The 16,684-nt window shown below is 39.2% G+C and overlaps 1 protein-coding gene across 1 annotated transcript; it reads left to right on the forward strand.

The window, feature by feature from the left end:
- Nucleotides 1-1,404: 1,404 nt before the first annotated feature.
- Nucleotides 1,405-4,131, forward strand: LOC149001109 (zinc finger CCCH domain-containing protein 9-like). The gene is made up of 3 exons (XM_089140162.1): nucleotides 1,405-1,472; nucleotides 1,898-2,614; nucleotides 3,227-4,131. The coding sequence occupies exons 2-3, from the start codon at nucleotides 1,910-1,912 to the stop codon at nucleotides 3,482-3,484; spliced, it is 963 nt and encodes a 320-aa protein (XP_088996288.1). The 5' UTR covers nucleotides 1,405-1,472; nucleotides 1,898-1,909; the 3' UTR covers nucleotides 3,485-4,131.
- The last annotated feature ends 12,553 nt before the right edge of the window (nucleotides 4,132-16,684 follow it).

Raw genomic sequence — 16,684 nt, forward strand, 5'->3', positions numbered from 1 at the left:
CAACCACAATTCACGAATAACAACCGTGGCTGGTACCCCTCTTCTCTCTATTTGTTAAACTTGGAATCGGTCATGGAATCGGTGGTTGTTATACAAATCTCTATCAGATCCTAATTGACAACAATTTGGTTTAAGAACCTTTGATTTTTTATTTTTTTTCCTTCTTTCTTTTCATGATTTAATCCCAAAATCCCAAAATCAGTTGATTTGTTTTGATCCAAGTTGACTAATTCAGTAACTTGATCTCTCTGCCCTCTTATAGCATTCGGATGACAGAATCGGATCACTCGAATACACCGATTCAAAAGTGATATATCCCGATTCTTTTGTGAGTCGGATTGGTCTGTCTTCATAAACCCAGTTGAGGTTACACCGAGCTCAATTACAGCAACTTCTGTACCGATTTCCGATTGGATCTGTACTTGAATTCATCACACGGAGATGAACGACTCTAAACGATTGGTCATGCATCACATGGAGAAGGTTTCAACTCAAAGTTTAAGGACATGTGGATGGTGTGGTGGCCCTCATAACACAAGGTGGGTCCCCCCAACCAGATCTTCCAACACCAAACCTTTGGGACACCCCCTGGCCCACCTGGGTTGTTAGAACCAGCTTTAATAAACATTATGTGATATACAAGTTGCCCAGAAATTAAGCTAATCCAGAAACTATATACCATATATGATCATGACCTTGGTGCATGATGAAGTCAACGTCAAGTTCTTTTCTTATTGGAATATAAAGTCCACGTAAGCACGCCAATTTTGAACCAAAATTAAAACCCGGCCTTCAAACCAATCCGGTCCAAGCTATTTCACTTGAAATTGGATTCTAGACCGGTACCAAAGAAACGGGGATAGGGCACTTGCATAATTAGATGCCTGGTTTAGGGACAAAACTGGCAATTCCGAACTTATAGGTACATTCTCTGACAAGAGCTGTCATATGCGTGCACCATCATCATGCGACGTGCTTTTTGTTGCGATTTGGAGTTTTTTTTTGATTTGGAGATTTTTTACAGCTGCTTTCGTAGTTTTCATCTGCCTGTAAGAGTGTAAGGCCCATGTGATTTTTCAGAGATTTACCATAACGACCCTACTGCAGCTGCATCCTTTATAAAAAGTCTTGGGTATCTTTGGTAATTAACGTACTTCATCTTCGAGGTAATGCTAGGTGTAACCAATCATGTGACGTTAAATGGTTTGGAAACTTAACGCCGTCAAGCAACTTGGTGGGTCCATAAATGTTTGTCCGAAAATGTTCGTGGGCGCGTATTTCTGTTAGAACTTTTTTACTTTTAACGGTTTGAGATAATCCGACCCTGGTCTCCCTCGAAAAGAGCATGCTTCCCCTACAAACCTCTATATAAGCTAGGTCATCCCCTTCTCCGTTGAACTCTGCTGCCCCTCTTAAGGCTTTTCAGAACTGCGGAAAAACAGAGACAGCTTACTCTGCGCGCAGATAAGAGTGTAAGACAAGCTTCTTGCATAAATTCTTGAATTCATCGGTGATCACTGGAAAGATCATGAGGAATCGGTGGAGACTATCCTCCACAGACTCATTTTGATCTTTCCTGTGATCTCTCAAGTTCAGATAGACTGTTGTTTTCGTTTTTAGGGCGATGTTTCAGTTTTAAACTAGAGTATCTGTTCATATTAGCTAGTGTCGACGACGACGTACGGTTTACATGCAGATTTGATGTTTAATGCTTGATTTCTTGTAAATTTTAGGTTTCTGCTCAAGATTTATAGAAATTGTTGATTTCTTGTAATGCTGCATTGCATTTTCTCGACTAGAAAATTATTGAGACATTCGAAGGAAATCAGATCCACGAATGTTGCTTGCGAATTGGTTGTCTTTCTTGTCTTTTTCATTTTTTCCCCCTGCTTTGCAGCTATCAATAAAAATGCAGAAAGATAAATCTCCAACTGACGAAGGCATCAGTTCTTCAGCTTCACCAGAATCGCAAGATCAGCGGCTCCAGTCGCCTCATCAGCAATATGAGGGCATCGGATTTACCTCGCTCTGCTCATCTTCATTCCCAACGAAAGCAACTTTCTCGAACTCCGCCAGTCCCTCTGGTTGCTCGTCCGACGAAGACAAGATTGAAGCAGCAACAGATTATCGCCTTTACCTTGCTCGTGTCAGCTTGGAGTACGATCAACTGGTTGGTAGGTACCGCATAAGCAAGAGTCATCTTCATGAGGCACTCAAAGAAGCAGAAGCTCTTCGGCGAGAAAACGCACAACTCCGAATTGCGTACAGAGATTTGTCCAACCGATTGAGACTCTTAACAGAGCCATCCCCTGAGAACCTCTTCATCCCCACTCCTTTTCCTTCCTCATCGATCATTGAAGATTTTCGTCGTCTCTGTCTCGGTGATCATAACACTGTCGCAGGTCGCGTATCAGGTGAACTTCTGGACGTTAGTCCAACTAGTGTCATTGGAAATAATCCATTCGACAGAAGAAACTTGGATCGGGTTTCGATTCCAAAGAGCATATCAATTCGTTCCAGTGGTTACTTGAAACTGAATCAAACGAATGGGACCAATGGATCATCAAGTAGCACCAGCCGCCTTCGAGTTTCTACTCCAGTCGACGGTGGTACGGTAAGAACTCCATTACCTTTAATTATTCAATTAATTTATTTATTCATTTTCGTGGACTAGAATTAGGCGAACTTTATTCAATAATTTCTTTGGGTAAAGACCAGGCAACATTTATTAAAATGCTAATATACAGGATTTCTACTCCTTATTTACTGAAAAACTGAAAAGAAATGCCTAAATTGGAGAACTCTTTCCCTGGGTGTGATTGGGATGTGCAAAATTATTATTAGTTTATGCGGCGCGAGCTCGTAACTGTCTTTGCTTTCATTAAACCAATAATAATTATATGTGATACAGTTATTCTACACTGTCATAGATGGAAGTCCTTGTCTGCCCGTCCATTTCGGAGCAACGAAAAGTATCCTTCCGTATAGGCCCAGAACATGTTATAGTTACTCACGTTTGAAAACTTGGAAGAAATGATAATTATCTGCAAATCTTACACCATCAAATTCGTAACAGATTATGATAATCTATATCTACTGCTTAACTCTTGGCATGAAGCACTAAAATTGAAATGAAGAGTTAAACAGTACAATGTGAGCATAGTATCTTTTGTAAGAAGCAATTGCATGGTACGTCCTTAATTAACTAATTAATTTGTGTATGCAGGAGTTGGAGGCATTCAACCAAGGAATGTTCAAGACAGAATTGTGCAACAAATGGCAAGAGACTGGCACATGTCCTTACGGAGACCACTGCCAGTTTGCGCACGGCATCTCTGAGCTCCGCCCCGTGATTCGACACCCGCGCTATAAAACGGAGGTTTGCCGGATGGTTCTTGCCGGGGATATGTGCCCCTATGGCCACCGTTGCCACTTCCGTCACGCGCTCACAGAGGAGGAAAGGTTCATGGGCCCTGCTTTATAAGGAGCCTTCAAACGGATAGATAGATGGACAGAACATATATATCCAATGAAGAGATCATGTACGTGAATAGGTACACACATCAAAGAAACAATACAGCAGCAAGAGAATTGGGTTAGTAATTTCATTACTAGTGGAGATAATAAGAAGCCACGAAACATAAGGCTATGTGGCAATGCAGATGGATTTTTTTCTGAGTGATCGTGAGGTGAGAGAAAGTAACACTTCAGCCGACAGGTTGGAATTTTTCAATTACTTGTTCTTAATTAGTAACTCGCTTCAGCAGAAGGGTTAATAACTTAATATATAGACCAGTGCAAGGGTCTCCCCCTGATCAAATGGTTCTTTGATCTTCAATCATCTGATTAACACGCTCCTTCTGTGTTTACATCGGAGATGTCATCCTTGGTCCACCCGTGGAGCTCCATGTCATGGCACTCGTAAGCACAAACTAAAGAATCTCTGGTCAACGGAAGAACCAAAACCCCTTCACCTTGAATGCTGGCTCTGAGCCAATAACCAACATCTTTCCAAAAGCATATTTACGAGCCAAATCCATCCTTTGGAGAAAACCACCGATCTTGTTCGTGGTGACAAATGAAACAGTACTTTCATCATTGTACTTGTAATCACAAAACCAGAGAGAGTATCGACCCTCAGGGTCATACAAACCTTTAATGGCAACCTCACGGAAGTTGGTGTTGCTGTTTGATATTACTACAATAATACATTGAATCACCAACCAACACCTCAGGAACACCTTTTGTACTCATGATATTACCTGCACAGTAAGCAAACGATGTTGGAGTTATCATTCATTGATCATGCCCAACTCCAACCCTCTCTTGTAATTCCATTTTCCTTTGCCTTATTGTTCCCGCATCGCGCAAGGTTGCGTAGAATTACAGTTTGCATCGGCGAGATGGGGTGGTTGTGTGTGTGCGTCTGTGGTCAACTGGTGATGCATGAGGAGTTTGTAAATTGGGTGGACGATCTACGAAGTTTGTCAAGTGGAAGGTCCTGTGCGGGGTGTCCTACGATTCCATTGATAGGGTATCCATATTTATAAGTCCATTGAAATGTTTTAAAAAACTAAACATCACTAGGGTGAGCATCAGTTACGCAGCTCCTGGAGGAAATCTCCCCATTACTGTTACTTTCCCCTCACAAACCCCCGGTCCGAAACCCACATAGGGTAGGGGTAGAATAATTGAATTTTGCATAGGTTGAGCATGTTTTTGGGCCATTGGATCGATTGTGCTCATTTCTCAATGGTAAAGATCAAAATCTCAACTGAAATCTCGACTTGATAGCGCCCACGATGTCTTGCTGAATGGTAAAGTGCATTTATGATGTTGAACATCGAGAATAATTACCTTTTGGGAGGCTTCCGGGCTAACTAGAGGGTTTATTTTATTGTACCGCATGGGGGTGGTGATGCACCAAATCATGCACTTTGGTTGGTGAAAGTGTGAAACTTTCTTCTTCTGTTTTTTGAAATATAAGTTTATTGATTAATTGATTAAAGTGAAATCCTATAGGAATTTTACAATCTAAGGTTTCTAAAAGGAAGACCCAAGACAAAAAGGGTGGGGGATTATCAACAGCTAAGAAGTAAAACTGAAAGTGAGCAGTTGACTTGGCTATTGTGTCAGCATGTTTGCTTCCCTAAATGCATGCTTATAATAGATAGAAGTGAAACTAACAGAGAGGTTAACAATATCTTGTAGGGACCAACTTTCAAGCTTGGTTGAGAGGCCAGGTTTTGGAGGAGCTGCACTAAGGCATGATTTTTGCTTTCAAGGATAACATTGGTGAGCTGCCTTTCCTTCGCCTGCGTGAGTGCTTTTCTAACTGCAAGGGTTTCAGGTACAAAAAACTTATGTGATTCACATCCTGCTCCAAAACAAAATAACATTTGGCCCAAGTGATCATGTGTTATGCCCCAAAAACTTTACCCAAAAGGTTTCTTTCTCTATAACAACAGCCATCAACATTTAGTTTGACCCAATTTTCTAGTGAAGGTTCCCAAAGCAATAAGAACCTGAGGTTTTGGATTTGTCGATGGAGAGTGAAGATGTATAGCATCCATAGTGATATGTCCAAATAGACCACAACAATACCAAATTCTGTAAGATGCACTCTTGAGTCTTGTTTTGAATCAAAAGTGTGAATCAATTCTCCAATTTGATCATGTGATGGGATGTTTGGCAACAAAGGCTGTAGTGAAAGTGTGAAACGCTATAGAGTTACATGGTTGTATAGAGTGGGGTTCATGCATGCTCTCACATAATAAGTACGTCTAACAAAACAATTCTTCTGGAATGATTTCATTGGTCTTCATCTAATCTAATTACTTAAGAGTATCAAATCATACCAGGATTTAAATCCTCCGTGTCCAACAAGACATGCATCCTGCAGTTGGATGCCCTGCCTAAACGTAAAGGATCTGCATACAACATACCTTGTGCCTCTTATCAAAATTGAAACACCTCTCTAATATTGTATCATAGTATACCCAAACAAATTAATATGCTATGGTGTCAATATAAAGTAGCTGTACTGTTTGATAAAAGGTGCAATAATGATACAAATGAACTATACAACACTAGTATCATATCGTTATGACATACCCCTCCCCTTTTGTTTTCCATACAAAAACCACACCACCACAACAAAAAAAGGCATATAACCGCGGAATTTCCGTAGTAAATGACCGAAATCGAGTAATAGCTATAGCACGGATTACATGCGGTTATTATCGCGCAACAGCTCCGCGCAAACGCAGAGCACACAAAAAACGCAGTACAAGGTTGTCCATAGCTATGGTTTTTAGTTACGGTATTTCGAGCTATATCTATAGCTACGGATTGTTAGTTCGAGATGTTTCCACATCCAACTTCAGCACACATATTGAAGCGATGGATATTTTTGTGGTTATATATCATCTAACCGGAAAATAACCGGATGTTTCCGCGACTACCCTATAGCTACGAAAAATATAACCGTGGATATTTCCGCATTTAACTTCTACCTACACAATAGTAACGACAGATAATTCCATGGTTATAAATCTTCTATCTCAGGAAAGTATAACTACATATGTTACCGCGGCACCCTATAGCTACGAAAACTATAATTGTGGATATTCTGCGGCTAACCAACTACACATATTGTAGCGCGGATGTTTCCGTGGCTATACATCTTTTAGCGGGGTGTTTTTGCATCTCACTTTTAGTATACACATTGTAGCGACCGATATTTCCGTGGCTAATCTATAGCTACGATATATTAACTACGAATGTTTCTGCTATAATGCTTTAGGTGTGGAAATTTATTTGTAGGTATTTCATCCACAATGAAGATGTGGCTACAGATTTTATTCTACAAATGTATTCACAAGTCATCTATTGGATATATATTTCTTCGCAACATATATAGAAACAAAATATATATTTACTGAATTTAGTATTATTTGAAATCCATACACATCAATTAAAAATAAAAAGAAAGTTACTTGTCATCCAACTGACTCAAACTAGAATAATTGCAAATTACAAACTTAATTTTAGATAAAGGGGTCTGTGCTAAAGTTCCAAGTGTACTTGAAAAAAAAACACTAGAATCAATTAGTCGAGTCCAAGCCTCGTGCTTTATGTTATGTGGAACTCTGCAGTGCTTGAATCAGCTTCTTAATAAATTATCCTGCAATCAATATAAAATTAAATAAATAAATAACAATTAACAATGTTATAACAAAATTTCATAAGAAGCCCATAGCTTAGAGTATCACATTACCTTCATGAGAACAAGATGCATCATTGCTCCTAGAAGAGTGATTTCCTTCATGACTATTAAATTGATTAAGCCCCTATCTCAGGGATACAATATTTGCAAAATTAATAACAAGAAGAATCATAAAATTTAGGAATAGAATAAGCTTTAGAGATTGATAAAATTTTAGTAACATTACCTGTTCCTCAGTTGAAAAATCTTCTATCTGACAATCTGGATTTGATTGCTTAACAATCGAGAAAATCTTGGTGACTTGAGCTTCTAACATATTAACTTTATTTTTCGAAAGCAACGGGGATCATCCGCCAGAGGCAAGCCACCCAACCTAGCCCTGAATGGCAGTTATCCAACACCCGAGAAAAGATGTGGTGTCCCAAAACCTGCCAACCGAGAGGCATCAAGCCCGACCAATTAACAATAAAAATACATATCATACATATTATATGCAATAGAAACAAAAAAGTAGGACCGATATTGATCAAAAATAAATAAAAAATAAAGGAAAACATACAATTGTTGTGCAATCCATCAATGAACGCATCCGCAGTTCATGAGTGATTATGTACAAACCAGACGGCTAGTGTACTCAGTTCAACGTTAACATTGTAAATATCATAGTTAAATATTTGATACTATAACATTTATAAATATATAAAATGTAAAAGTCTATAGTTAGCGCAAATATTACCTCATGGAACAAAACCCGACCAAGGGGCAACAGACACATACAAAAACAACACACACACCATGACAAATGAAATAAATGAAAATGAAAAGTGGTCAACAGACACAATACCAATGATTAGAAACAGAAAACATTGAGGATATGTATGGTAGACTCCATGAAATGAAACACAAACAAAAACCAAAACAAAAAAGGACCATTTACCTAAAATCACCGATTAAGAAAGTGTAATGTAAATAAATGGCTGAAAGTGAGCAAGTAGTGAATTTTGCGAGATTCAATGGGATTAAGAACATAATACATACACCTCATGTCTCTCAAAAAGAATATAATAAAGGCAAAGTAAAGACAGAAAACAATATTATATTTATACATATTAAAAAAAACCGCCTGTGGGACCCAAACCTCATAAAACCCCCGAACAAGCAGAAGATAGGATAAGCAGAGACACAGACAGGAGACAGAGACAAAGAGAGAGAGAGAGAGAGAGAGAGAGAGAGAGAGAGAGAGAGAGAGAGAGAGAGAGAGAGAGAGAGAGAGAGAGAGAGAGAGAGAGAGAGAGAGAGAGAGAGGGACAGAGCAGGCAAAAGACAAGAGGGGAAGGAAGGATCATCTGCTCACTCTCACCGAAGTCACAACACGACCTCCCACCAACTCACAATAATCAAAAAAAAAATCTAAAACATGTCAAATACAGAAGAAGGATCAAACCAAAAAACAATGCAAAGGACAAAAGAAAGCACCCGACGACGCGCCCCCACACAAACCTCCACAACTAGTACTTGCATTCCATCATTCACAAAGAGGAGAAGAGATCGGAAAAGAGGGAAGGGTGCAGAAACGGGTTCCAGGAGGGAAACGGGGTTGGGTGTGAGAATGTTGATCTTTTCAAAGAAAACGATTTCTCCCCAAAAAATCGGTTAGAAACTGAATCCAAATATAACTTCTTCCATTTTATGGGTAGAAGAATCCAAATATACCACTTAAATCCAAAATATTACATAAAATCCAAGTTCTTCCCTTAATGTTTCAATAATTTTCCTTATAAATACATTTTGTTCTATTATAATCTTTCGACTAGCAAGATTTAAGTTTAAATATTTTGGGGTTTTTGTTAAATAATTTAAATCATCAAATATTTTCATTAGGGGAAACATTGTTCTAGAAAATTATTGTTTATTTGTTTAATAAGTTTGATGTTTCATGGTTCCTCCTTCATATGTCATTATAAAAATAATTTAATACAATCCCATAATTCAAAAGAAATAAAAGTTGATGTAAAAGAAAGGAGACTCTCAATACTTATAAACTCTAATGAATTGATTATCATCCATTTCAGAGAAAAAAATGTTGTATACACTCTATCCGGATATTATCCAACCGATAAGCAATTATCCGAATCCGAATCCGGTGCAGCAGATGGACACCGATATTCGGATACAGATACCCTAAACAAATATGAATGCACGGAGGCGGATTCGCATCATTTACAGGCTAGGAAAAGGAGAAATTGAATCTCCCATGGGTGAAGCACATTGGGCAAGAGGACCATCCCCCCCCCCCACCCACCCAAAAAAAAAAAAAACCCAATGGAAAATATTCCTCCGCCCATAAAAATAAAACCCACCCTCTTCCAGTATGAAAATAGGGTGTCAATAAAACGCACGCACAACCCCCACTCCAGTCAACGAAGGGAGTTGGTTAGAAAATAGATCCGAAATGGATTGATACACAAGTATCCGAATCCGTAGCAAAACGCATCCAACCGAATAACAAAAAAAGAAGCACAATCAAACGAACTTTATCAAATTCGATAATAACGATCCATAAACATCCGAAGATGTAGAGAACCCGAATCGATATCAACCCAAGAAAATTCAAAACACCGACATGAAAGATGAACATACTAAATCCAAACCGAACATCCACAAAAAAAATGTTGAATACAAACCGGAATATCCATCCGATAAGAAAAATCGAACCAACGGATGAATATGGATATCAAGAAAACAAAAGGACACAAAGAAACAATGTGAACGATCAAAAAGCTATCCAACGCAACAAAAACGACGAGGGGGCCACGACAGGATAGTATAAAGAAAAAACAAGCACAAAAACCACACAAATGTCAAACAAACAAAGGAGAAAAAAGGGGAATAAAATAAAAACAAAGCAAAATACAAAAAAAACAAAGAAGAAAAAAAAACAACAAAAGAAAACACAAAAAACAAAAAAAAACAAACAAAAAACCAAAAAGAAAAAACAAAACAAAAAAAGAAAACAAAAAAAAAAAAAAAAAACAAAAGTAAACAAAAAAAGAAAAAAGAAAAAAAAAACAAGTAAAATACAGATAAAAAAAAATATAAAACACAAAGAAAGATATATAAAAAGAATATATAATGTAAAAAAAGGATTAAAATATAATTACAAGAATTATAAATATATAGGACAGTAAATAATATTTAATATTACTAACATAGAAAAGTAGTTAGAAGAGATAATAGCGTTAAAAAGGTAGTTAATTATCTGTAGCTATAAGGGGTTTTTGTTGTAGTATATATGTGATAAATTTATTTGGTACCATACCAAATAACGGTGCCATACAGAGTTGACACCCTTACTTGGAATGTCAAAAAACATGTTTCAAAGCATCTTGCCTTGTGCATGTCTGATAATAACCCTGGTTCACTCAAACCACAATCTAAGCTTACCCCAAATATGAACCATCTAGCTCAGGAACCAGCTCCCATACTCGTAAAATTTGGCATAAAACCGAGAAAAGAAAAAACATAGCGAAATAGATAACGATATAATGGTGAATTTATGTGTCTAGCTCTCTCTTTCCATAAAATTCAGTTTTTTTTTTTGAAAGTTCTTTTGTGCTGGCTATACAACCTAGCCCTAGGTAAGTAGAGGAGGGTGAAAGAGAGTTTTTTTAGGGAGTGAAAAAGATGCTAAGTTTTTTTTTTAACCCCCCCCCCCCGGGCCCAGCAAAAGATGGTAAGTGCGTAAAATAGCATAGTATGGATTGGGGGCCCTGTATCAATGGGCTGGGCCAAGATTTCTCAAGCATGGTAGCCTTTGGCATGCAAGTTTGATCTCCTCATAATGGTGCAGGCTTCTTACTTTTCAACCCTCTCCTTCACTACTAGTTTTACCGTACAAGGCCATAGACAAACCTTTTACCCAAATTGTATACATTGTCCGGCCCATGTTATACATATGTGATTGTTGTTCTCTGAACTAGAAGCGTTTCCTATGATCTTTTTGGTTGGATTCTATTTAATTATTTTAGAAAAGATAGACGCCTAAAGTAGCAAATGAACAGGTAGGTAGGTAGCATGATTAATCTCTATATTTAATATAGAACTATAGAAACGTGATGATCATATAACCAAAAGGCATATCTGCCAAGGGTTACGATACAAGAACAAAATGGACAAACTGCCCTGCAACGAAGGTAAAGGACTTGCCACTAGGGGTGGTGGTCTAGTAGTTTCAAGCTCACTCCCATGCAGTTTAGTAGTCTCCCAATCCAAAATTTAAATCCCTTTTGCTCTTCTATTTGTTGCATTGGATAGTCATGTATTCTTTGACCTGGACATGAGATCATAATCGACTTCTGTAGACTATATTAGGCCTCCGGTGGGGTTACATTGACAAAGTCAGTGCTTGCACTTATAATTTACAGGACTAATGCTTACATGGGTCGAATCTCTAAAATCCAAACATTACATAGTAAGGACGCACAAAGTCTTGGCCAATACTGCAACCCCTCCTTTTGCCACACAAAAAAAAAATACATAAAAGGACTTCAATCTCATCATGATGTTACATGAGCCCTTCAATTGGCGTTAATTGTGAGTGACTCTCTCTTTTTGTTCTGTGTCTCACTCAATGTTGCTTTCACTTTTTCAACGGGGTTTGGTAAGATTGGTGGTAAATTTTGGGGAACGAATATTGGTAGCCAGCAGAGTGCACACCATTCTTCCACTCACACTATGGATTTTGGAACAAGGAAAATGGAAAAAAGAGAAAAAGGGAAAGGAGAAAAGGGAAGAAGAAAAAAAAAAGGTAAGAATGAAAGAAAATCCACGAAAGGGAAGAAAAAGCAATGCAACAAAACGGGATCCGATGAAGCCAAGAGGCGTGCTCGTGCCTTCTAGCTTGCAACTCGTAGCATTGGGTGACGAGTTGCCATTCTCTCTCCTTTTCGTCTCTTTCCGCTCTCCCATTCGTCAATGCCTGAATGCTTCTGCTATTGCGACCGTTCTTTTTCTATTCCTCTCTCTTCTCCTTTACGCTGTGTGTGTTGCGGTTGCTTGCTCCTTCCCATCTATGTTTTTTATACATATCGGTATCGTATCATTCTTATCGAACGATATATCTGGTCTGGTCTGGCCTAAGTCTAAGTATCTCTGGGTGGACCATTGAACCAATCAGAGAACACTTGTCCGATCCGATCACCCAATTGATCCGCCCTAGCAAGGCACGTACATAAGCTTTCATTCATTCGTATACCGATATGCATAGTTGGAGTAGATTTCCATAACTAAGATACCGGTGCCGATACGGATACGGAATGACAAGTCTATGTTGCGGTGGTCCCCATCTCCCAGCCCTTTAATCTAGATCTCCTTCCTCGCCGAGACCCACGCACGCTTACAAATGTTCATTCCAAACTGTTCAACGTTGAAATTTCATTCTCTCTCTTCTCTCTCTTCGATCCGATGGATCCCACTCTCTTCCAAGTTCCACAGTTCCACCCCTTCGAGGCACACGCGCCGCTTTATGTCGGCTAATCACCCGACAAATCCCCTGTCTCGTGCGTACAACTCTTTTGGATTTTGGCCACGCGACATGAGCCGCAGCTGAGGCGTCGAGTGTCTAATGATTGTTTATTTTATTCCTATTTATGATCTCCCCTCTCGGAGAGGCTAATTACAGATTTATTAATCTCAGTGCTTAAGGCCCCATTAATTATAAAACTAAGGGCTATTTATACTAATAAGTGGCATACGTGGATACGGCGTAGCCATCACATTCTATTATCTTGGGGAACTTTATCGTACGGCTGGCGAGCCATCAATCTCTGTTACACCCGATTGGATGACGAGGATTCAATCATTGACGTCAAATCTGGTTTATCGTGGTTTCTCAACTTTTTTATTCTGGATACGTTTTCCAGTAAACGAGTCCCACTCTGCCACGACCACTATTATTACCTTATCATGTTTACACGTTGACAAAGTAGCATTTACCACGTGTCAACAACTTAATAGGTTTTTTAGCAGCTTTCAGTAGTTTCTTCAGTCATGTCCGTGATTCACAGCTAGGGCTTTCAGTTGGCCTACCAGCTTTGAAAATATTTGATATCTTTTCTGATTCTAGAAGAACAATTTTATTGGACTTAGAATTTTGAGGTTCTTTTCCAAGTTTGAAGCCTCTTTGTAATGAGGGGGAAAATGAGTTTCCAAGAAGACTTCTTACATACACTTATTTTCTTCTATGATGAATTAGATAATGGCAACCAAAGACTTTGTAAGGTCACCATGCTATATAGAGGAATCATGGAGAGGGAGAGAGAGAAAATGAAAGGCTAAGAGTTGTGATTAAATCTCTACCTTTGTTCTTGAGGTAAACTGCCAAGGCTCCTAATTAATTAAAGGAGTAGTCTTGTGATTGGTGTTTCTTACAATCAATCTCTCATGCGCCTCACCATCTCTTTTTTCTTCAGCACCCATTTGTCTTGCCTTCTTGAGGGTGATTATTTTGCTTCTACACATTGAATCTTGTACTCCACCTCTAAAGGGTCCATTGAAAACCTAAGAATTCGAATTCATTGCATGCGATACGGTTAATTACTAAGGTTATGAGAATCTTTTCTAACTTTAAGCATTTCTTTTAGTTTCTATTGATGGTAAAAATTTTGGGGATTTTTTTATGTATCCCAAATAATATTCAATTAAAAAATTAAGTACATTTGTTACCTACAAGCTTCAACCATGTAACTATAAGCAGCTTGTGACCTCCTAACTAGAAATGGAGTGAAATATTACAGTAAATTCTTAATGTGGTATTGGATCACCCAGTAATAAGGGCCAAATCAATGACATGACTAATCTATCAATCCTAAAATTAAAATTCTCAACCCGAAGACTTTCTCCCTTGAATTCCCTGGTTAATTGTACGTTACACCTCTTTTGAGACCCACTTCATGTAAACCTCACAAACAAACAGAGCTTCAAGAGGAATTTGGAATTCCCACCCGACATGCAAACATGGGTTGATTAATAGTCTGAAAGTTTGGAGCATTTCCACCTAGAAGACCGATTCAACCCTTTCAATCAAAGTATTAGTTAGTCAACTTCACCGAGTTTTGTGTAACACGTTAACGAGTTGATGTATGACAAAGGATTACTACTTACTAGAGGAATGATGGAGACTGGCCAACAACTTTGATGTCTGGGACATACGCTAGCGTGTGCATGGTGTAACTACTACAGCACTAACCAGCCACGGGCCGGGGACACGGCAGCCACGGACCGAGACGACACGAGAGAGGACAAAACCAACCACCCACCCGGGGGGCCCCCCACCCGGCAACAGAGACAGCCGGGAACACAGAGAGACGAGACGACGGAGGAGCAAGGAGGACGGGGCAGAAGAGAGGAAAAACGAAAGGGAAGGGGAAGGGGCAGAGGGGAGGAACAACCCAGGAGCCGAGCAGAGGAAGCAAACAACCAAGAGGGAGGGAAGGGCAAAGCCGAGACGAAAAGAAAAAAGACAACCGGCACCAAACGAGAAAACCAGAGGAGGAGGACGGAGAGAAACACAGCCCACACCCCACCCAGCAAAACAGGCAGGCCGAGCCAAGAGAGAGCAAAAAGGGGACGACGGGGAGGAGAGGCAGAAGAAAAAGAAAGAAAAAAAAACCAAAGAAAAAAGAAAGGAAAGGAAAAGGAACCAAAGAGGGGGAAACCACCACCAAAAAGGAGGGGGGGGGCGGAGCGAGGGGGAGGGAGACAAACAAGAGAGAGAAAGGAAAGAAGAAGGGAAGAGTGAAATAAAGAACAACGACGAAAAACAGGAGCAACGGCAAGAGGAAAGGACGCGAACGGCGGTACCGCTCATCAGGTGTGTAAATGCGACTAAGGCCTAAACATCAACCAGAAAAAGCACTAAGGGAAGGTGGAGAAAAAGATAAGAGATTATCACATCTTTGACTTATTGCTTTCCTTTATCTCTCTTTCATGTCAAAAACAAATCTGTCGCAAACCGATTTGGTTGCCAAATTTCTTTTAACTTTTATTTGCTCATCTTCTTCTGTCATCATCAATTTCAAAAGGGTTGTCTTCATTTTCCCCCAAGTCGTTCTCATTTTATAGTTAGTCAATAATCCCTTCATTAGTACACAAAGCTTTCCATGATAAGATGCTTCAATTTAATTTCATTTGGACGACAGATATCCTTATATTTATTTCTTTTCTTAAACAAGTAATTAAGACATGCATGGTGGATTAATCAGAGTACTAGCTATCTAGGTGCTCATGTTTGAGAAGGTATCAATTAATGATCATCGATCACTACTTCACAAATCACAAGGTATATATAAGTTGATGTTATATATGCAGGATTTTTGTAGCGATTTCAAACTAGTTCTAGGCTTATAATCATAATAGAATGATTTTTGCAAGAAGATATATGATTATTGATTAGAAAATGACACAAGTAAAGCAATGGACAAGAGTCAAAAGCGATTATACTACGTAATTGCTGATTATGACACCAATTAATCTTATCAGTTAGGTGATAATTCATTTAATAAACCCATACCCAATTTTATTGACCTTCCCCCACCGCCACCAGTACAGGTTAGGTGAAGTGAGGTTTTCCTCGAGCCAAGAAAGCAAGGCCATGGCCATCCCTTTGTTCCCATAATCAATTTATATAAATATTCGTTATTCTTGGCTGTTTCTAGTTTGTAAATTGACTACATGCAGCAAGCGAGTGAGGAACCCATCCACGGCCAAGCAAATCCAAGCAAACAAAACAAATTACGTGAGAATAATTTCTATAATTAACTACTTTTTCTACCAGTGTTGGATGACTGAGGACTGAGGACTGAGGAGTAAGGAAGCAGGGAAAAAATAAAAATTCCAAGAGCCTTGGATACCGAGCGAGTGGAGAATTTTGCACTTCCCACAAACATGCCCCTTCCCTGGCTTGGCTTTGCTTTGCTTGGACCGTATGACCTGACCTCAGTGTATGTGTAAGAGAGAGAGAGAGACAGAGAAAGTTTCCCATAATCCCCCACTCAGTTCAGACAAGACTAAACGTTACGGTGCTTTTCTTTATATATGAGCCTTTGTGTTTCTCTCTTATCTCCCTCACAAAACCTCTCTTCTGTGAGTCCTTCCTCCTTTCCTAGTCACCCTTTGCATGCCTAACTAGCTACCCTTTCCTCTATTAACACTTCTCTCTCGCTCATCATTTCTTTTCTTTCAGTTCTGAAGCTTAAGATGAAGAACACCGGTGGCTATGACAAAACCCATGAGGAGCAAGAGTTAGATTCAGGTGGAGGGGCGGCGGCGGAGGAGGAGGAGGAGGAGGCGAGTTCCTATTGTAACTAAATGTGAAGCCTGAGGGTGAGCAGCAACCACAACAGAAGTACCCAAAAAAAAAAAAAAAAAAAAAGTCAGTGAAGTCAGTGCAGTGTAGCT

Source organism: Hakea prostrata, chromosome 11, assembly GCF_041222555.1.
Source record: "Hakea prostrata isolate BN-2017 chromosome 11, UWA_Hpros_2, whole genome shotgun sequence".
Classification (NCBI taxonomy): Eukaryota; Viridiplantae; Streptophyta; class Magnoliopsida; order Proteales; family Proteaceae; genus Hakea; species Hakea prostrata.